The following is a 22116-nucleotide window of genomic DNA, read 5'->3' on the forward strand; positions in this document are numbered from 1 at the left end:
CACATCAAAGTAATAGAAGAAATGTTTTGGAAAATAAAGTAACTTTGATAAAGGATATAAAACGACTAATTAATACAGAATAGCAGGGGGAAAAAAATCTCAACTAGCACTCAGTAAAAAAGAAAATGACCTTTCAGAAAATAAGTGATTGAAATCTTTAAATTGCTCAAAGGGTAACCTTAGATACGCTCTAGAAACCAAACAGAAAAATCTGCAATATGGATGCATGGATGAAACAGATGAAAAAGGGAACTAAAGTGCTTTCAGACAGAGGTGAGGAGTTTCTAAAAGGCAGACTTTAAAGCAGTATAACTGTGCTAAAAAATGACAGAACCAAATATATTAAAAAATAATGTAGAGTCATATGAGCAGTCAAGTGTACTAGTACCAAATTTCCAGTTGCGCAGTCTATAAAAATGTTATCTCTTGAGATACTATCATGAGGCTTCAGGAGTTTTTTAAATCCCAACTCCAGCTTCTGGCATCTATTGATAACATAAGAAATTAGCTACCTTGGACAAAAGAGAGAAAGAAAGGAAGTTTTCCTGCTTACAAAGAAGAGGTAACCTTAGGGAGTACTAAGGGAAATAAAACACAAGTTAGAGACCCGTTTTTTCCAGATTTCCCATTCTGGGCATCTGAATCACAGTTTCCAATACAGAAAATTGATATATTCCCGAGCCTTGTCACCAATGACAAGAGATAGTTTGATCCCAGTTTGCAGGAATAGTATATAATTATCAATTCCTTTTGAAGAAGTAATGTACAGAACTCAATGACTTATGACACTTGCCTTTGGAATATATAAACAATAAAAAAACTTCTCCAGTTGCTTTGCATTAAAGACAAAGTTAATATTTTGATATGTTTTGGGAGAAGAAAACAAACCGAATAGAATTGAAGAATTTATTGTTGAGAATATAAAAATGAAATTTTCATGGCAGGAGCATTGGTCTCCTTCTGCTGACTTGGTGCAAACTGCTGTCTCGCTGTCAGCTCTTTTCAAAGTAATTCTACTAAAAGTAAAGGCATTCCTCTAAAAGTACAGCCATTATTTGAGAATTCTAGCTAGGAGAAAATGAATTGAAGATCCACAGGTGTCTGTGCCTAATGGCACTGGTTTGCTTACAACACCACTGAATCCCCTGGCTGGCTCTACTTCTTTCTGGTGTGCAGCGTGGAGTGGTTTCAAAGCAAAGACCTAGGTTCTGTTTGGATGAAACTACAACAGATAATACATTCCAGGAGCACAATTACAACAATCTTGATTCAAACTGGCAATCAGTCTGTGGGAACACAGACTAGAACAAGCCTGAAGTAACTTCCCTCAAGACTCCCGCAAGGAGGACATTGGACACTTAACTAAGCATTATTTTAGCATGGAGTGCTTCACTGAGCAAATCCACTCCCACCAGGCTGCCAGAGCAAACAGATAAACTGGCCAAAGAGCACAAAACCTGGAGAGATGTTAAATGACACAAAACATTAGAATTGTCCAACTGTTTCTTTTCAGTCCTCCCTTTATTCTGGCACACCAAGACCCCAGAATGTTATTGCACATCCTGTTGCCTTTTTTCCATAAGCAATGCCCACTTGAATGAAATGGTCATTTTGGCTCAATCCATCAAACAACAAGGTTGAATCTCTGATGTTAACACTTGGTGTTTACTACCTGGGTTTCACAGAGTGTGGTTGGCATTTTGCCATGACAGAAGGGTAAAGATACAGGTCAGTGCAGTGTTAAGGCTAAAAGGGAAAAAATTCTTAATGGCTGATACCGGTTAAGAGGGACTGTCTCCCTCAGAATATATTAATATTATTATTAAATTAATAATATATTAATTAATTAAATTAATAATATATTATAATTAATTGATTAATATTATAATTAATTAATAATTATTAATATATGCACCCTCAGGTGCATATATTAATTTAGAAGACATAAATACAAAAACAATATCAGGTTAGGACATTTCAGTTAGATTTACAGTTCTCACTCTAATCTCCAATAAATGCTATCTAATCTCCAATGGTATTATTTGGAGCAAGAGTCTAAAAAATATATATTCTTCATGACATGCAAGAATATTATCATCTTTGAAAAAACACATTGGCTAATGCATCTTACAATAAAGAAGCCTGACTATTTACCTATGTAGTTGGTGCCTTCTGAGTGCTAAAACAGAGATAAAAATTTTGTAGAGATAATATTTGTGTTATTACTATTTGCTTTGGTCATCTTTTGCACTTTTGCAGTCAGAGGCCACCTTCTAGTATTTCTGTATTTGCCTGAACACTTCTCCATGTGGAAAAATGCACTAAATCTTTGGAGCTGGATTTTTTTTTTATTTTTTTTTTTTAGCATCTTGTCTTAAGATGTGAATTTATTTCCTTGATCTGTTAGTTTTTCCTTACCTTCCTCTCTGAACTTGCTTCTTTGCCATTCAACTTTCTCACCTTGGTAACACCTCTCAGTTTTCCTGATTGTCCCTCAGCCACTTCAAAAACTGACACCAATCTGGTCTCCTACTCAGAGTATTGACTTCGGTTCTTTCTCAATCTCTCCAAGTTTTTTTTATGATCAAAAGATCATGAAACTTGGTAGGTCTTGTGATCTACCACACAGCAGCAGAAATGGTCAGCTGTGATTAGGATAGAAACAGGTTGAAGGAAACTTCCAGGAATATCATGGTTCAACAGAATGCTGAATTCAGGCACAACTTCAAAAACAGATCAGATGAAGTTTTTTAGATCTCCAGGGCTGGAAAAGTAAAAGAGAAGATGCAATAGGAAGATAAAAAGGAGCCATTGACCCAGAATCCTTACAAATCTGGAAATCCTTACAAATGTGGGAAAAAATAAGAAAAGGGAAGACAAAGGCAGACATGCATTGGAGAGCCAAGAAACCTGAGTTAGGAAAGAAGTTGAGAGTAGTGAGATGGAGAGATTTAGAAAGAACTGAAATCAATACTTGGAGTAGGAGACAAGATTAGTGAGAATATTTTGAAGTGGCTGAAGGACAGTCAGAAAAACTAAGTGGTGTTACCAAGGTGAGAAATTTGAATGGAAAAGAAGCAGGTTCAGAGAGGAAGGTAAAGAAAGGCTAACAGATTCAGGAAATAAATTCCCATCTTAAGATGAGCTGCTAGAAAAAAAAGAAAGCCAAGGTGTCAAAAAACTCTTCTAAGGCTTTGGGTCCATATTGGTTGCATAGAAAACTTCAGCTGAGAAAAAGAATAAGGAAAAATTACCCTTTCTTCTAAGACAGAAGTTGAGCAATGAGGTAAGTGCTTAAGATCAGCAATTTAAAGACCAACACCTTCTGGGCTTAGTTTACATTTGTTCACTTTGTTTAAAGTTTCCAGCACATGACTTTTATACTTATGCAAATCTGGTATCACCAGAAGATAACAGATTAAATTGAAAGTACAGAATACAAAATCCTAAATCATATCAAGTTTTCATTAAGTAATTAGAAGTGTGTAGTTTCTTCTGCTGGGGAAAGTGACTTGATGTGGTTTGTTCAGTCCTTGTAAGCAATTAGCTTCTAAATGGGAAATGAAAATGGATAGTGTTTAATTTGCTTGTTCTTGAGAAAATAAATAGGAAATCCTTTGGACTCCTTGCTGAGTTTGTATTGATGTTCAATTTAAATGTTCCTAAAATCAATAACTAATTAGTAAAACTTCAAGTTTTGGGAAATTTCCAAGTTATTTTGGAAACGCGTCTTTTCTTACATACTTAAAACATATTTTAATAAAGATCCTGTTCCTGCAAACACAAGGAAATATGCAGTAATACAATGATTAAAGACTAAATAAACATGCCATTTTAAAGATATTTCCAGCATTTGATAGAACTGACTTGATTTTTTAGATACAAATATATAAATAGAGTGCACTGACCAGAATATTAATAGTTTCCTATGAATAGGTTTTTCAGACTGCATAATGCAGATTTGAATTATTGATGTTGAATTGATTGTTCATACAATTTAATTGGCTTCTGCACTATTTTTCTATTGCACCAGTAAATGACATATATGTCACTGTGAGTGGCATGTGGTACAGTGGTACATGTCAATGATAATAAAATTTGGTTCATCCTGATCAGTCCCATTTTTTGAAATATCTTATTTAAGTTAGTAACTATTCTGAAAAAAAATTTAAAAAAAATAAAGAGCAAAGAAGAAATGTGAGCTGGCTCATACATGTTTCTTAGCACCTTCTGGTCTCTGTAATAAAACATTCACACATCACAGTCTTGATTTTTTTTCAGAGAATTATGTTCTTTTGAGTTATGGATTATCACTTCTGTAATATTTTCTTCTGAAATTATTTGATTGTCACTCAAGGAATGATGATTTTTTTTAAGTTGAATCCCAGATACCTTGCAAAATTCACTGCATCAGTTTGAATCCAATTTGCTAAATGATAGCACCTATCCATGTAAGACCTATCATTGGCAGACATTATTGGACATCAACTGCATCATTGTCATTCTATTAATGTAAAGAGAGTCTATTAAAAAAAAAAAAAAATCACAGATAGTGATTATACTGAATCCCTACTCCTCTCTAATGGCTCAGGACTTTTTAAATAATAACCTTATATGATGGGCTATTTCCCACTTCACTTGAAGAGAATAAAGTGCATTAAAGCTGTCATAAACTTTGAATTCCCAAAGTGTCACCCTGCAGCTAACAATTTCTATGTGAATGGCTGTGACACAAGCCTGATTTGGAAAACACCTGTGATGATTCAGATCATGGATTTCTGGTAAAGTATGTTTTATGCAGGACAAGAAAGGATGATCTCAAACTTGCTTAAAGGAACTGGATATCACAGGACATTACATACCTTGATTTCCTGCCTGATGTCTTTCTCTAAAGAGCAGTATTTACCAGAGATGTATGGCACTCTGAGAAATCAAACGTTTTATAGGGTACAATGCCCTGGCCACAGCTATTCTGATTTTGGGAAGGAAAGGAATGGGGTTAAAGGATCAATTCCCAGGGATTGCTCCATGGTTACACTAGCTTTTGGGCAGGCTGCCCTGGTGGAAACAAGAGAAGCTGTCATATACTCACAGGATATGGTTAGTGAACACGAGATCTAAAATACTGAGCACGTACATGGCAAGAGCTCCTCTGCAGGGCGTCTTACTGCCACTTCTCTCCACGTATCACCTTCATCCTTGTCTTCGGAAAGCCAGCTCTCTACAGGGAGACAAATCTCTTCATCAGAAAGAGGGACTGTTCTTTCAAGTCTGACTTCCTTCAGGTACCAGCTGGGATCATTTCCAGTGTTGTCGTGGCCAATGCGGATTTTATATAGCTGCCCAAGTTCTCTGAGATTAATCTGAAAAAAAAAAAAATTAAAAAATTATCCAGATTTTAATAACAAATTACACTGTTGTCTTTAGCCATCCTTCTTATACTTGGCATGCAAGCTAAATGTGCAGCTAACATAGCCAAGAGTAATTGAGTTTTGTTAGAAATGCAAGCCTTAATAGACAATGAATTCCAGAGACAAAGAGTAAAAACTCATGGAGTAGTCTGCAAGTGTAATTTTATTGACTTCAGTGCCACATTATTTAAAGTGAGTAAAGGTCTCAGACAATCCACTCTGTTTCCAGACCTCTTCAAGGAATCCATTTTCTAGTGTTATAATGTAAATCTCTGTTTCTAGAGAAATACTTTAACAAGCAGAAATAAGTTCAGTCATTGCTACACGAAATCATACAAGTCCATAAAGTTACTATCAGCAGAGCCCTATTAACTATTCCTACCACTTATCAGTCTGCTACTTTTCTCATTGACTTCTGTTTTTATGTGCACTGGTGTCAGGGTTAACTGTTCCTGTAAGTGCTGATGCCACAATGCAGCAAATTTAAACAATAAAACAAGACTATGTCGCATTGAATACTGCAGCCTTGAAATAGGAGACACTATGTTTTGGGTCACAGAAGTATTTTGGGCAATTCTGAGGGAAGGAATCTAAGCACAAAAGCAGGGTTAACCACTTTCAACCTTTTTTTTTTTAACTTTTTTTATCAGTGTTGTATTTGAAAGGTCATGGTAACTGTGAAAAAAAAAATCACCAAGTGAAAAAGAATAAAAAATAGTATTTTTCTTTACTATTATTGCAATTTTGAACTATTTCACATCAAAACATAAAGGAAACAAACATCCCTGAGGCAAGCCTGGCACAACTCAGTCTCATAGGGTGAGAGCATGACATGCATGCTAGTAGTAAAAAGTCTGTATAGAGTCACACTTAGGACCATTGTAGTAGGTTTTGCTATATTAAAACAGTATGTTAAAGTAAGATGTGCCAACTGAAGATACAATTATAGCATTAATGCAATAAAATCATGTACCTCAAAGATATGCTGCTAATACAGCAGAATTACAGCAGCAGATAAAAAGGAATGGCTGAGGGAGCTGGGGTTGTTGAGCCTGGAGAAAAGGGGACTCAAGGGTGACCTTATCACTCTCTGAAACTTCCTGAAAGGTGTCTGTAGTCAGGTGAGGGTTGGTCTCTCTCCAGGCAGCAGCTGACAGAATGAGAGGACACAGTCTCAAGTTGCACCAAGGGAAGTATAGGTTGGATATTAGGAAAAAGATTTTTTTACAGAAAGGGTGGTAAAGAACTGGAATTGTCTGCCTGGGGAGATGATGGAGTCACCATCCCTGGATCTGTTTAAATAAAGACTGGATGTGGCACTCAGTGCCATGGCTTAGTTGAGGTGTTAGATTGAGGGTTGGACTCAATGATCTTGAAGGTCTCTTCCAACCTCGTGATTCTGTGATTCTGTGAAAATGCTCTGAAACCAGCCACAAATGTAGCCAGAATATAGGCTAAGTTACCCTAATAAGTGTCACCCAGCTGCAAAACAGAGACTGCTCCAGCAGGCAAGGGATTGCTAATGTTTCTTTGAAAATATATATAAAAAATATATAAACATATATTAGAACTCACAACCTTCATTGCAAATTGAGTAGAGTACTATGTTGGTAAACAACAAAGGTGGTGCTCTGCTGAAATGTAGGCACTGGCTGCTGCTTGTGGTGCAGAAGTGTTAAGGGGCAATTTATAAAACAAACCACTGATACCTTGTGCCTTCATGGCCATGATTAAATTCTGGTTTAATCCCAGAAAGATGAAGAAGAGAAAGAGAAGCATCACAGCCATCACGGATTATTGTATGCAATAATCATTACCATGATTCTTGGTAGGGACCAGGAAACTCTAGTAAAGAGACCTTTTCAATTTCTGAAGCAACTAACCAGTCATTTGGCTATGAGGCAAACTGCAACAGTGATAAAGCAAATACAGCATATTTATAGTGCATATAAATATATATATATATATATATATATATATATATATATATTCGTTATAGAATTTATCATATAAGTTGGCTCAAAAGTGAAGCTAAAACTTTTTAAATTATATTGATTTATCATATTATGATATATATATATGATATATATATCATATATATATGAGATAGATAGATAGATAGATAGATAGATATTATATATATATGTCTAAGATGGGAGATATGTTTCCAGGTGAATTTCCATGCAAAGACAATGAACATGTCCTTCTGGTCCTTCTCATCCTGCTGTGCTCCAGCAGATCCTTTTCCTTCTTGTTCTGGAGGCTCTGGAGCTGGATGCAGCACTCCAGCTGGGGTCCCTCAAGAGCAGAATAGAGGGACAGAATCACCTCCCTTAACCTTCCAGCGGCATGGTAGATGACCTTTGACAGACCACTGGTACAAGTGGAGAAAATATCACAAAAATAAGCACATGTAGAAGAGCTGACCAAAAAAAAGGGGGAGAAAGGAAAGAAAAAGAAAAAAGAAGAAGCAGTTTGAAAACAGAGAGGGAATGATGAAGCCCATTCATCACCATATCCACATGTAGGGACTTCCTCTTACTGGATAAGCAAGAGAGCAATCCATCAAACCTAATCAAATGAAGTTTCAAGAAAAATCAGGAGAGAACAGAAAGCTCTGTCCAGCCCATTAGGCTTCTCCAGGAGATGCATCTAGTTGCAACTAGTTCAATTAAATTTGTTGAAGTCCTATTTAGCATCCCTAAACATGCATGTCCTTGCGTCTTTCTATACTTCCTATCCTTCCCCAACATTTACACTCCAAAAGCAGGTATGATATAACCAAATTAAGAAAGCTAAGTGCTAAAGGAGAATTTTCCCAAAGTTTCAAGTCAAATATATTTGCTTGTCTTCAGCTAAAGGGAGATACAGTATAAAGCATCCTTGTCTACTTGACTTACAAATTAAGAGGGTTTTGATATGATAAACTATTCTGGACTTACAGATAATGGCATATTTCTGAGTCTGAAAAGTCTCAAAAATAATTCAAAACACAGAACACTGCCCATTTGACAACATGCTTAATAGTATGCTTAATATTTTTGCATAACATTCTTTTTCTGAATAATTGTTTATTAGTGACTTGGGGAGAAAATGTCAAGTTTATTCTTAGGTGGAAATTAGGCAATGGCAGAGGGGAAATCAATTGTATATGATGTTCTGAAAGATGTATAATACAATTAGAAATTTATTTTCAGTACCAGTTACACATTTAGAGCTAGGAACAATTCATCTAGATGTCATATCAGACATCACATTGGTCTCTCAGTGGTATTGACTTGCTAGCACATTATTTTTTGTCAATTGGAATCCCATCAAATGTATGTCAAATTGTGCTCTTGCAGTGAAATGCAGAGGAAAATATTCTCATAACACTGTAGAGCTAACGATATTCTTTTGACAACATAAACAGTGTCTTGAGGTTGCTTCTTCCTTTCCTGTGTTGAATAAATTGCCTTGAACTTCTGCATGACTTGAACACAACCTGGCATTTAGAAATCTACTTTCGCAGCCAGAACTTTCTGTAAAAAGTTGTAGAACAAAGTTGACTTTGTCGCCCTTGTAAACAGTGTGCTTACAAAAACGGTAGTCTAGCTGTTTTATGATGTTCCAGCACTAAAGCTGCAGAAGTAACATTCCTTTTTATATGGAAACAGCCATTCTGATCAGCCTGTAATAAATGTCCAAAGAGGAAAGGATGAGTTCCAGGAGGAAAGTATCACTCTGAAAAACAGGCAGCTAGATTCTATTCCTGAATCTGCTTTAGGCTTCCTAAGAAACATTACAAAATTCACAAGCCCTTTTTGCTTCACTTTCTCAACCACAGAACAAGGACAACATTTACATGTCTCTTACAGGGACATTGCAAAACTCTCTTCATAAATTTCAAGATCCTCAGAAAAAGGCACCTCTCTGAAATTCCTTATTTTTTTCTAAAATGTTCTGTTCATTTTGGGTTAGTTGCTAGTTTTCTAAAATTCAATTGAGGTATCAAGAATTATGAATTGTAATGATGTAGTAGAATTTGGACATGAAGGGAAATTCAAATTCCATTATGATGTGGCTTATATCAGCCACCTGTAGAACATAAATAAAACCTAAACTGCAGAGGTAACAAATTAGGCCATGGAAACACAGATTGAGCAAAAGAGATCTAGACACCACAAACATCAGGTATGGTGATCTTCTTAGGGATGATCTGTTAGAGAATTCTTCTACAAATACCTTCTACAAAAAACTCTTCTCAGAAAAAGGTTTTGCAAAACACCCAAATCATCATCTGCAGTTAACTTGTTGGTTGATTGTGAAACTCCTTCTGATGCATCAACCAATTTGTGTTAAGTCCTGTAATAAGTTCTAAAGGGGATGGGCTTCATATAGACCTTGCTTATGTGACAGACTGCCAGCACTTAATAAGCTTAAAAATACCATTGTGACTACAATGATAGTGGTAATTCTATTGTCTTTGTTGCACTTTTCTTCACTGCTGCAGGCAATAATATCAACACATCATTTTTCATGGTTCAAGTACAAGTACAAATTATTGAAAAAACTGTCCACCACTTTCAAAAGGGCCATGTTTTCACACACAGCATCTTTGATTTAGTCATATTCTAAATTATTTGAAAGAAGTTAAACCAGACTGACCTGCTAAACAATACATCTATATGCTTTGTTCATTGTTATTATTTATAGGACTAAATAATCTTCTTACTGTTGGCAATGGAAACATTTTTATTAAATCACATGTTAGACAACTTGGCCTTGCTTTTTGAAATTGAAGCTTAAAAAAGCTCATATTTTACACTTTGTCTCTAAGCATAAATTTAAATCCAGGTTTATCAGCAAGAAGTTCTTCCTAAAGAGGATGCAAGATTAAATTTTAATTCCATTTTTAAATGAGCTATGCAAATACACTTTTTGGTCCCTAGCACACCTGCGATATTTTGAGTAGAGTAGGTATGACCTATCTTCATGTACTTGAGGTGTTTGACTAAGTGAAAAGTGAAGTTCCTGGTCTGAACAAGAAATGGTTCAGTGGAAAGGTACTTCAATAAAAGGAGGGAAAGAATACATGAAATGACCTCATTTCTCTTTTATATAGTAGAAAAAGTGAAATAATATCACTGCTTTCCTGTTGTGCAGAAAGCATCCTGCAATCTCTTCAAGATAAACTCAGGCTAGCATGAAAATCATTTGGATAAATCAACACTTCAGAGGCAACTGCACCAAAATCCTAATGTCTAACAGACCCAGCAGAGAATATGCTTGACAGACAGTTATTAATTTCATGTAAGGCCACTTCATTAACAGAATTTCAGTGAAGTCATGTTCAGCAGTTGGATTCCCAAAAGAAAGAAAAATCGTTGACTGCATTAGTTTAACTTCTACAGCATCGTCATATAATAGAGAAATCTTTGGAAGAAGATAATATTTTTTAATTGTGAATGTACAGATAAATAACTGATACAATAACTATTATACCAGTACAGTACCCAGGGTCCACCCATGCTGCTCGCTTTTTCCAGATGTCTGAATTTGTTAATTGTGCCCAAAAAACTTGGCACGGTTACACACTAACACAAAAATTAGAGTATGTCACAGGTGCTCACAAAAAAATGTAACAGTGTCACAAAAAAGGATGGATATAGACATGTAAAGAATAAGATTAAAGGCCACACAAAGATTAGCATTATTTTTTCCTACTTCATACTTGCTTTGGTCACAAAAATAGATTGGGTAAACAAATACTGCTCATTGCACAGTGACTGTTAAAACACTTTCTTTTCCAGTGCACTCAAGCTCTGGAAGAACTTTTACTGTGGGGTTAATCAAATTATGCCAACAGCAAGTACAAATATACATATACATATATATATACATATATATATATATATACACACACACATATATATACCCTTGATAATGCCTAATTACTGAATTACTGAACAAGTAACACCACATTCCCTACTCCCTTTTCTTGAAGATGAGATGAGTTGTTTTTCCCCAAGATTTTTTGTGAGCTCTTTGCAATCCTCTGTTGTTTCTTGGAATAAACTAAATTTTGTTCAATGCACAGCTCATAGCTGATGAAGATCATTTTACATACTTCTCCCTTTTATCTCAGTAAGGGATGAGGTTCATCCTGTTATCATATGCATTTCAGACAGTGAGAGTTTCAAGTGGAGAAACAGTCATGAGTATGACTTTTATGCTGCCTTAAGCAGATATGACTAAAGTCTGGGCTTCTTTAAGTTTTATTCAACTGGTTCTGGACCTAAATGGTCATTATGGAAAACAGGGACAGCTGGCAAATAGCAGGACACAAGCAATGTCCACCTTTTAGGCATTATCAGTCTCATGGTTAAGAGTGTGGACAGCTACATTAGTGCTTATGTTCACTTTTGCAATCTTCCCACTCTGGAAGGATTCTAACTGAGCTCATTTCAGCCTCTTTTATTTGAATATCACGAGCAAAAGCATGAAAATGGATTTGTTTCAACCTATTTTTATAGCACTTAGTTTTCTTCTCAGCGCTTCTCATTTTACTTTGGAGATCTCAGTTTTGACTGATGAACAAATGACTACGGATCCAGAGTACAGGAACGGAAAACTCACAGTGAAACACAACAGATTCTTAGAGTCTGTAGGGCTGATTCTAAAGAAAGGAGTTTTAATTATTCATGTATATGTTATTTAAAATAACTGATAATTTTATTTAAACAGGTGGAAATCAAAATGAAAAACAACAGATCAAGTTCTAAGTGTCACACATTCCTGAGATGCAGTACAGCATGAAGGCGCACCTGATGAACACAGCTCTTAACAGAGAAAGTAAAGTGGAAGTGGAAGGAAAATGGCTATATTTAATCCTTTAACAGTCTCATCATAGAAGCACTATTTATTTTATGGCATTAGGTATCTCTTCAAGTATTATAGGAGCACTGCTTTTCATCTCCCTATATTACTTTCTTTATTTACCCTAGACCATAGGATTGGTTTAAAGGATTGTTTATGCAGATGAAGAAACTCTAAATCATGTAAATGGATGTGGCACCAGCTTTAAAAGTTAGAAAAATGAGCTCATGCAGCAAAATTCACACCAGGGATGGATTTCAGTTTCCAATGCTCCTAAAATATCGTGCATACTTCATGTTCTGTACTTGCAAACATGGAACAGCTACCTTCCTTACAAAGAAAGCCACCAACCACAAAATATAACCTAAGGTTAAACTGAAAATTTTGAAGCTTCCTTAGGAAAAAATCCAGCACTTCTAGTAGTTTAATATAATGGAATTTTTTTTAAAAATTGACAGTGTGTTGAGATTCTTAAGACAAACATCGTCCTGAAGAGGTTGAAGAGCTGATAATGAAGTAAATTCGCAAAGCAAATGATGGAAAAAGGCTTGTTAAGGAAATGCTAGGTCCTGCCACCATCACTAAGGCGAGCAGTATTTTGAAAGCACATCTACTGAACCAGTCAGTGTTTTTATTGACTTCATTATTGCTAGAAGAGCAGAACTTGTACCCAAAGGTATGGAATTATTATGTATAGAAGTAATAAAAATTGAGAGATTGCAGCTGGCTTTTACAGGAGATAATAGGCTTACAGTCTTATGCTTAGTTCTTTTTGACACAGAAGGGAATATTTGGCATGACCAAACATTAAAAGAATACTTTTTAAAAGAATTTTGTTATCAAACATTCTATACAGTCATAAGAGATAGTTCGGCATGTTTCAAAGAATGATGATGCACAATACAGGGCTCCAGTGAATATCATTTAGAATATAATTAAAGCTCCAGTGTCTTGAGCAACCCAGCATTCTGCCAAAATCAGTATTTTTGAAATACTGAGAAATACTCAGGGACCATGATGACACCAGAGGAAGTTGCAGGAAACAGATCAGAGTTGTGATGAAAGCTGTAACTTATGGTAGATTGATATTCCTCTACTGGAGAAGGAATGACTCTCAACAGAAAAATTATGCCCTAAAAACTATGCCTGAATTGTAACAGAAGCAGAAATCCACAGCCCAGAAGTAGTTTCTTTGAACACACAGGAACAATTCAGAGAAGAAAAGAAAATCCATCAAATTTAAATTCTGTTTTTTTCCTGTTCCCACATTGTTTATCCTTGACATACCCATCTGGTAGGAAAAATTGCCAAGCCACAGGAGCAAATGTTGTGCAGAGTACATATGACTATCTTGTGGAAACCTAGAACCCAGGACTCCAGTCAGAAACAAGAGCTCTCCCCATCACACAATTGTAAATTGCCTTCAATGAGTTTCATATACTGCCATCATATGGAAATCTCCAAGGGTAATAGCCTTGTTACATTATATCTGCATTACAATGGATTTTGGCCAGTTTTTAATTTCATTTAGGCAAACCTTAATCAGAGTTAGCCAAGGTTAATGAAGTTACACTTGCTTTATAAAGTAATAGAAGCAACAATAAAATTAAGTTTTAGAATGAGAACTTAATAAGGAGCACCAGCTGATTTATTCAAGTTTTATTAATTTTTTTTCCTTATTTTTAACTTTACTGAATATTTATTGTATACTTTTAGGAATCCAAGTTACTACACAGTTAACTGTGCTTTCTATCAGACTACTGTTCTTGATTTTTATTGAGACAATGGTTTGGTCTCATTCTCTTTTTGTGGACCATTTCTCTGCGATTTCTTATGGTTGTATGTGTAACTTACAGGGATTTTGAAACTATATATTTTGATTGTTTTTGTGAGGCATGACCGTGTTTTATTTGTTTCCACTATATTATACTGATCTCTTCCAGCACCCTGTGGCTGGCTAATTTTGGTATCAAAAGACACTTTCTGTCCCATCTGCCACTGATTCCCCATCATCTGTTTATTATGCATAAATTATTTAAACCTGAGTGACATATCACAGATGTAACTACTGCAACAGGTACAGTCCTGACCAAAGAACTGCATGAACTAGAGAAAATGGCAGGAATTACAGGATCTTGTAGAAGTCCTGAGAAATGTCATGTTTCTGAAGCACATCTCAGAGACTTTTTTTGTCAGCAGAGAGAAATGTCTTTATTTGCTTGGAGAAACAGGACAACACCAGTATAAATCATGAGTTAACTTAATCCATGTGCTTTACCTCTAGTTTCTAGTCATCCCTCCCCTTCCTTCTTACTTTCTCAAAGAAAAATTTCACATAACAGTGTGCTTCAGTGGAAGTCTGAGGAAGATCCTGGAAGAACTTACAGTGGACCCTTCCAAAGATGGATATGCAGCACAAACCATAGCCAGGACTACCTTAACACATACACACAAAGAAAGTTGTTTTTACTCCTTCAAATGAGCATCCAGGGTAAACTAGCAAATCAAGGAGATGCAAGTTTGAAGCAGATTGTGAGAGACATGTCTGCCACACGCAGTTGAGAATGCATTGCCCGATTCAAATCTCATGGCTGTAAAAGTCAGCCACTCCCTCAGAAATACTTAATCATCCTAACATGTTTCTTTGAGTCTTTTTTATTACCTCTACTATCTAGATTTGAGAACAGCTACTTTGCATATGTTTTGAATTCTCTGGTGTTTATACAACAGCCATATTATACCTTAAATGTATCTTCACTCTTGGGATTAAACAGCTGCTGTTTCCCAGATCCCAAAAGAATAGGACCAGAAGCTTTGTTTTCTCCATAAGCATAAAGGAATACTGTTGCTGTTGTGCCAGCTGTTTCAAAGTCCCCAGTGACTACAGTTATCTTCCACTCTCCTTCTGTAAAGTAAAAAAAAAATAAAAAAAATAAATAAAAATGCTTTTAAAAATGTTACTTATACAAAGCATTTTACTTGAAAGATATAAATTGAAACATAATTTGGTCCAAGGACTGTGACTCTAAGGTACCTAAAAGGTAATGATGTCAGGAGAGGCAATAGAGGATTGGCCAAATACTACACCATTCAAACTGATCTTAAGTGAGTTGTGGATCAAGAACTGAGGAGGCTTACACTGCACTAAAGCCAGAAATATGAGCACAGAGCTAAGTGAGATTTCTAGGACCAACACAGAAGAAGACCACCATCTGGAATTTGGATTATGACGACAGTATAAACAAGAAATGTGACAGGAAAAATGTCAAAGCATCCCAATTAAGTACAATTTCCTCTCATTTTAGGTTGATGTGATTCACCTGGATGAGGGCATGATATTGAAATCAGCATGAAAAACAACAAGGTTTTTCAGAAAATTCTGAACTGGATTAGGACCCATTAGAAAATTATTTTATATAAAGCTCCCTGACACTAAAACATCATTTCTGTTCCCATACAATATAAACAAGTTATTTAAATATTCAAAAGCAGCTTAATATAAATCTTATTTTAAAAAAGAACAATTCATAATTTTAAAATGCATTTCTACATCTGAAAAGATGGGATTGCATGCTTCTCCACCCGTCACTGATTGCAGCTTTTGTCTGTGTGAAATTCCACACAGCGACTTAAATTCATTCTGTTCAAGGAAAACAATAAATGAAATACCAGCCCACAGTCATCTTATAAATAAATGCCATAGCATACACTGAAGCTTTCTTAGTAGAAAGCTGTCTGGTAATGACTGCATGATTTAAATCTGTTGTCTGACAGAAGTATTTATCTTGGGCCAGCCTCATTATCTCTCAGTAATCTGCCCCACAGAAATTGAACCGGAGAAAGAGGCTTGATTTCCTGTTTTCCAAGTCTTTAGAGGTCTGGCTGATGTCTGGTTTGGGAAGGTGATAGAATTTAAACTGCACACAGTTACACAGCTGGGAATTCAGAAAGCAGCAACAAGTCATTTGTTCTGCCCAATCAAAGCTGGCCCCAGACTGAGGGAAGGAAGTGTACCCCTGTACTCTGCTCTGACCAGACCCCACCTGGGGTACTGCATCCAGCTCTGGGCTCTCCCAGGGCCAGATGCAGCAAAAGGAGGATGTGGTGGACCTGTTGAAACAGGCTCAGAGAAGGGCCATGAAAATTATTAGGAGCTGGAGTTCCTCTCTTGTGACAAAGGGTTGTTGTTCATCTTGGAGAAGAGAAGGTTCCAGGCAGGTAGACCCTTTCAATATGTTAGGCCTTTCAATATATTAGGGGTTTAAAAGAAAAGCAAAGACTTTTTGCAAGGACATGTAGTAATGTTGGGGGGAATGGTTTTAGTGAAAGAGAGTAGATTTAGATAAGACATGAAGAATATACCTTTTTTACTGTAAGGATTGTAAGACATTGGAGCGGGTTGCCCAAAGAAGTTGTGGATGTCCCATCTCTGGGAGTGTTTGAAGCCAGGTTGAGAAACTTGGTCTAGTGGAAGATGTCCCTATTGATATCAGGGGCTGTAACAGATATTTTTTAAAGATTTCTTCCAACCCAAACTATTCTACAATTCCATAAAGGAAGTGAATCACCCAATTTTCATTAAGAATTGTCAGACTGCAGCTTGTAAGAAACTCGTTTGTGCCTCTGAAAATCTCCATCTTCACAACTTTCTCTATAGACTCACTTTCTTGATAAAAGAACCATAGCACCAGAAAACAAAAGGATAAATATCAATTAGAAGAGTGAAAAGCCTCTATATTGTGGAAACAAAGAGCATAAGGCAAGGGCTCCCTGCCCCATAGAAAAAGCGCTTGTTTATAGAAAACTCAGCCTTTTCAATTTTCAAACAATATATTGTTAATTTCCTAAAGACAAAGTTCCTTCAAACCATTTGACTGGAAAATAAGGACAATTCCATTTACAAGAGCTTACGAAGAATGGTGCAGGCAAAGGGTAAAATATGACCTATTACTCCTCCTAAAATTTCAAATATCATTCAGAAACAAGCACTCATTTTAAAGTAGGTAAAATGTATTTTCTTTTTGACATTTTCATTGATTAATTGTGCCTCAAGTGGCTTTGATGGCCCTTGCTATTGTACTGCCCTCTCAAAGCCTGTCTTTTGTTAAGCAATGGGGTTCTGAAATGATGCAGTTGCTACTACTGAGGCTGTATTTTCTAGCTAGCTCAGCTCCTACCTCCCAAGTATAAGCTTATTATCTGTAAATTATTTTGCACACAACTACCACTCTGAAGGTAAATTAGAGAATCAAATTTCCCCAGAAAACATCATCAAAAAGAGTTCAAAACAGAACTCCTCTATATTGACTTTGAGGCTTGTTCCTCTTTTCTGGAAGTAGAAAAGACTTGTGTTTGAAAGACAATATGGGTATAGGAAAAGAGTCCTTAAATTTCTAATCTCTCTGATGCCAGAAATCCTAATTGCATTGCATTGCATGCTTTCAAATAGAAAAGGGAAACAGTAAGAATTACAAAAGCACAATTCTTGTTGGCATAAAAAGCTGGGTTGTTCTGATGTGGTAGAGTACCAATAGTTTCTTAATGATCGAAGAGGAGCACACTTTGAGAGGAAAAGAATATAGATAATGGTGTTAAGACATAACTTTCCTTTAGCATACATAGAGGAAAGATGCAACCTATCTCCTGGGGTTCTGGGGACATCAGAATGCTATCTTACCACAGATGACCGTGTAGACTTTTATTTTTTTTTATTTTCTATATTATTAGAAACATTACAATACACTAGAAAGTTCTACTTCCTAGAAAAATAGCTCTTCTTTTTTTAAATATAAGTGATACAGAAAAAAAAAATGCAATATATTTGAAAGCTTATGGGAAAAAAAAGGAAAGTGAACAAGCTCTCAGATCAACCACTAAGCCAGGAATTGGAGCAATCCCTCTAGGTGTAGGATACAATTTCAAGTCTCTTTCCCACTGATCCATGTTTTACTGAGTTTCCCAAACCAGAAGCTATTTGTTGCATACACTTTTGACTGCCTTACTCTGATTGAGACTTTTGCACAGCTTAAATGACACAGCCCAGAGACTCAGCTGTAGGTGCAGAAAGGACTAAGCAGACCAATTTGAATTCTGGAAAGGAGGATCTCTCAGGGCAGGGAGGTGCAAAAGCGAGGTGTGCAGAGCAGATAAAACACAAAGAGTGATGAACAGAGAGCAAATTGCTGCCTGTTGAAAAAAGCATAGAAAGCAAGGACAAAGATATTTCTGACTCAAAAGGAAGTCTATAACAGTGTGGATTTTAATAAATTTTCTAAAACAACTGGGCAAAAATTTTATCATCAACAACTTGCAATAGGAACAAGGTTTAGGACAAGGTATTTGGTTCTTCATGGATATTCTGACATAAAACAGATTTTGAATAACCATTTTCAAACTTTCTCACAATGTCTCCTAGATCATTGTTCAGCCTACAGCATGAAGCACTTCTCACAGCTGAGAAATTCTAATGTGTTATTAAGAAATAAAATTTAATCTGCTCTGGTTACCAGGACAGAAAAGTCACCCTGAACAAATATGAAGTCACAAGTAAAACAGGAAGTGAAAATCTCTTGTTGAGAACAAAACTATAGATAGGACTGGGAAAAAATCATGTTTTAAAATGTTAACTATAAAAATCTGAAATTAACATAGATCACCAATAAGTACTAGAAAAATAGGAATTTTTCGAAGAAGCAGAAAAAAAAATATTATGGAAAGAAAAATGACAGAAGAAAAAGGAAGCATAAACAAAGTTATTTATTTTTTAAATTAAAATGTGAAGTTCAGAGTTTACTGAAATGTTCAAATAGTGTGCTCTAATTAATGTTTTAAAATAAATACAAATGGCAACAAATGTGTAAAGCAATTAGTTCTGAAGCAGAAACAGTCTTCATTAAAATCAGAAAACAAGAGCAGCATTTACCATTTGTTTCTTGAATTTTCAGCTGCTGATTTTTTTCAGACTCTGCCAAAAAGAAAAAAAAAATCCATTAATAAAGGATTTATCTTTTAACATTATAGAAAAGATTTGAAAAAAGTGATCAAAAAGACACTCAGTTTTTCTAGTCAATACAAGAAAATTCTTTCTCATTCTTTCCCTCATTAGTTTCTCACTATCACCTATAGCAATTACATAAACTGTGTTTCTCTCACAGAAATATAGCAAAGCAAGCTACAAAATTGTTAACTCTGATATTTACAGTGCAAAATCTGCCCTGATTTCTTCAGAGGAAAAGGATTACTAATGACAGTTCTTACTTTCATAAAGTTACAATAAATCTTACCTTGAGGGTACAGCTCAATTTCTGAATGGATTATACCTTGAGACATAAATGGAAGCCACCTAAGAATAAGAAAGAAAATAAGAAAGCAGTAGGAATCAATTCTTATTTATACTGCCAAATAACTGAATGTTCCATGTCCGATTTTCATACTGAATACACCTAACAGCAAAGGGTCTCTACTCCTAAAATTTTAGCATTTGATTTATGTTAAAGTAGGAATTATTTGACTCAATGAAAAAACTTCTTTTGTGCAAAAGTAAGAGGTATGGAGGTGTAAGATGTATGTAGGTGATGCACTTGTATCAGCTTAAGAGACTCATATGGCACTACTGTACTTGTACTAGCTTAACAGAAGAATATAGCACAGAACATTTTTTTTCAGTACTGTGGATTGAGAGGTGAGTATAATTTGTATGTATCTATTGCAATACTTCTTAAAACTACAGTTCAGTGTAAAAAAAAAAAGATAGAACCAAACATTTCTCTTTCTTATTCCTCCTATAAACTGAGGACAGGTAAATGAGTCTAAAAAACAACAAATAAAGGAAAGCATTCTTAAGGTTTCCTAGTAATGTTGCTCTAGGCTGTGTATAATTTTGAAAATTTTTCATTCAGAACATGGATTACCAGCACTTTTATTTCCTCTGCCTTGGTAAAAAAATCAGCTCTTTTTTTTTACCAGAAAAGAAATGCAACAATCTTCTGGGCTGTAGTCTTTATTTCCTCAGTCTACTTCCATGGAGTCTCCAGGAATGACCTAAATCATTCAGTCTCCGATGAAGCCTGTTGGGATTCCAGTACAAGCTGGGCAAGGAAAGTCCTGAGCAACTTACAAAAGTTCCTATTTTTTGTCTTTAAAACATTACTTGGCCAACTCATATATGAGCTGATCCCTAAGAAATAAATTTTCTCTTACTAAATTACTTATTTCTATCACTTCTGCTAAAAACTGATGGCACAGGTATCTTCTGAAATCCCAGATGGTAAAAGGTATCAGTAACTAGTAAATACTGTATAACTGAAATCGAGTAGAACCTATTAGACATTCAGAAAGTAATATCAGGTTTTCAAGACAGATAAAATGCTTATGCTCCCTTGGCTAAATGAGAACAAACAGAACTTTTTTCATGTCCTAGATCAGAAAATAGCTATGTAAAATAAAATAAATGTGAGGCTGAAGATTACTGAATTAGATTTCTGAAGAGCAAAAACCTCCCTCCTTGAATAGAGCACATTTTGGCAAACATAGAAGCTACACCTGATCCCCACCACTGACTTATTTTAATCCCTTTTCAGCAGAAGGGTTTCCTTATAGAGAAGTTAGACATTAAAAAATAGACACTTGTTTCTTTTAACACTCTCTATCATAGAATAATAAACATCTGGTGTTAGTTATTACAGAATGAATACAGAAAAGTGCCCTGCCTAAGCCATGTTGCTCACTAGAGATAGCTATGACACAAAGAAAATTTCACCTATATTTTTTTAGAAAGGTAGCAAATACAGCTTGCAGCAGCAGCTGGTCCACATCCAAATCTACTCAAAGAAATCCTCAATCTTTTACTACTATTTATAAGCATCTTACTGGCTGAAAAAAAAAAATCTTAGATTTAGGGACTCAATCAAGGTGAGAAAACATCTTTATTCCTGCTTTTGAGGATGTGACACCAAGAATTGCAAGAAGCTTCCAAGGTTATGGAACATATTCATTAAAATCCTGACAAAATAACTAGGCAACAGGCATTAATTAAATATGATTAATTAAATATTATTTATTCTACTGCCTTGTCACATAGTCATATTGTCTCTCTTCACTTTCTTTATTTCACTTGACTCATGCATATACCCACAAGAGAGACTGTAAACTGAAAACTCCAAACATGGGATTACCACTTTTTTCTAAAATATGCAAAATGAAGTATTTATCTATTGACTTTTAAGATGCTCATTTAATAACTGAAACAGAACATCTGCAAAATAGTTCTGAGAATCATATTTGTCTGGCCATGCTGTAAAGAGAGTGAAATGCCAGTTTTGTATGGAAAATCTGGGTTTTTTCCCCATTTAGAAGTACACTTCATTTAGAACATTTCAGGTGCTTTATCTTTCCTTCGTGAAAGGTAAATCACGCTCACAGCACTGAGCTGTAGTACTTATCCTGTAGGATAAGGCTGTACTCTAAAATCTAGGAACACAGACTCGATATAAGTGCTCAAACTTTGCTACAGAACATACAGAACATCAATTCAAGCAATCTGTTCTGGAACAACATATTTTGTGGATTTTATAAAACTGTGAAATAGTAAAAAATGTCTTTGCCTGGAAAACTCACATTTAATACATCAATTGACATAATATTTTTAGTGATACACATTGAAAAATATTTAATATTGTTGTAAAAGCTACCTTTCACAATTGAAAACATATTCTGAGTTGTTCTCAGCTTCTCTGACAATGACTTTATCACAATACCAATGTTGGGACTTGGTACTGGCCTCACAGCGCAACAGCACCTTCTGCAGCTTCCCAAGAGATACAGCTTCCACTTCAAAAACACTGACCTG

The 22116-nt window shown here is 35.5% G+C and overlaps 1 protein-coding gene across 1 annotated transcript in view; it reads right to left on the reverse strand.

The window, feature by feature from the left end:
• Nucleotides 1-22116, reverse strand: part of RP1 (RP1 axonemal microtubule associated) — a 205012-nt gene that overhangs the window by 91678 nt on the left and 91218 nt on the right. The window contains exons 23-27 of the mRNA XM_086888036.1: nucleotides 21959-22113; nucleotides 19553-19611; nucleotides 19192-19233; nucleotides 15011-15174; nucleotides 5138-5363 (exon numbers count right to left, since the gene is read on the reverse strand). Of these exons, the coding sequence (XP_086744162.1) occupies nucleotides 5138-5363; nucleotides 15011-15174; nucleotides 19192-19233; nucleotides 19553-19611; nucleotides 21959-22113 (646 nt within the window). The remainder of the gene's footprint in view (nucleotides 1-5137; nucleotides 5364-15010; nucleotides 15175-19191; nucleotides 19234-19552; nucleotides 19612-21958; nucleotides 22114-22116) is intronic.

Source organism: Cyanistes caeruleus, chromosome 1 (assembly GCF_971803275.1).
Source record: "Cyanistes caeruleus chromosome 1, bCyaCae1.hap1.1, whole genome shotgun sequence".
Lineage (NCBI taxonomy): Eukaryota > Metazoa > Chordata > Aves > Passeriformes > Paridae > Cyanistes > Cyanistes caeruleus.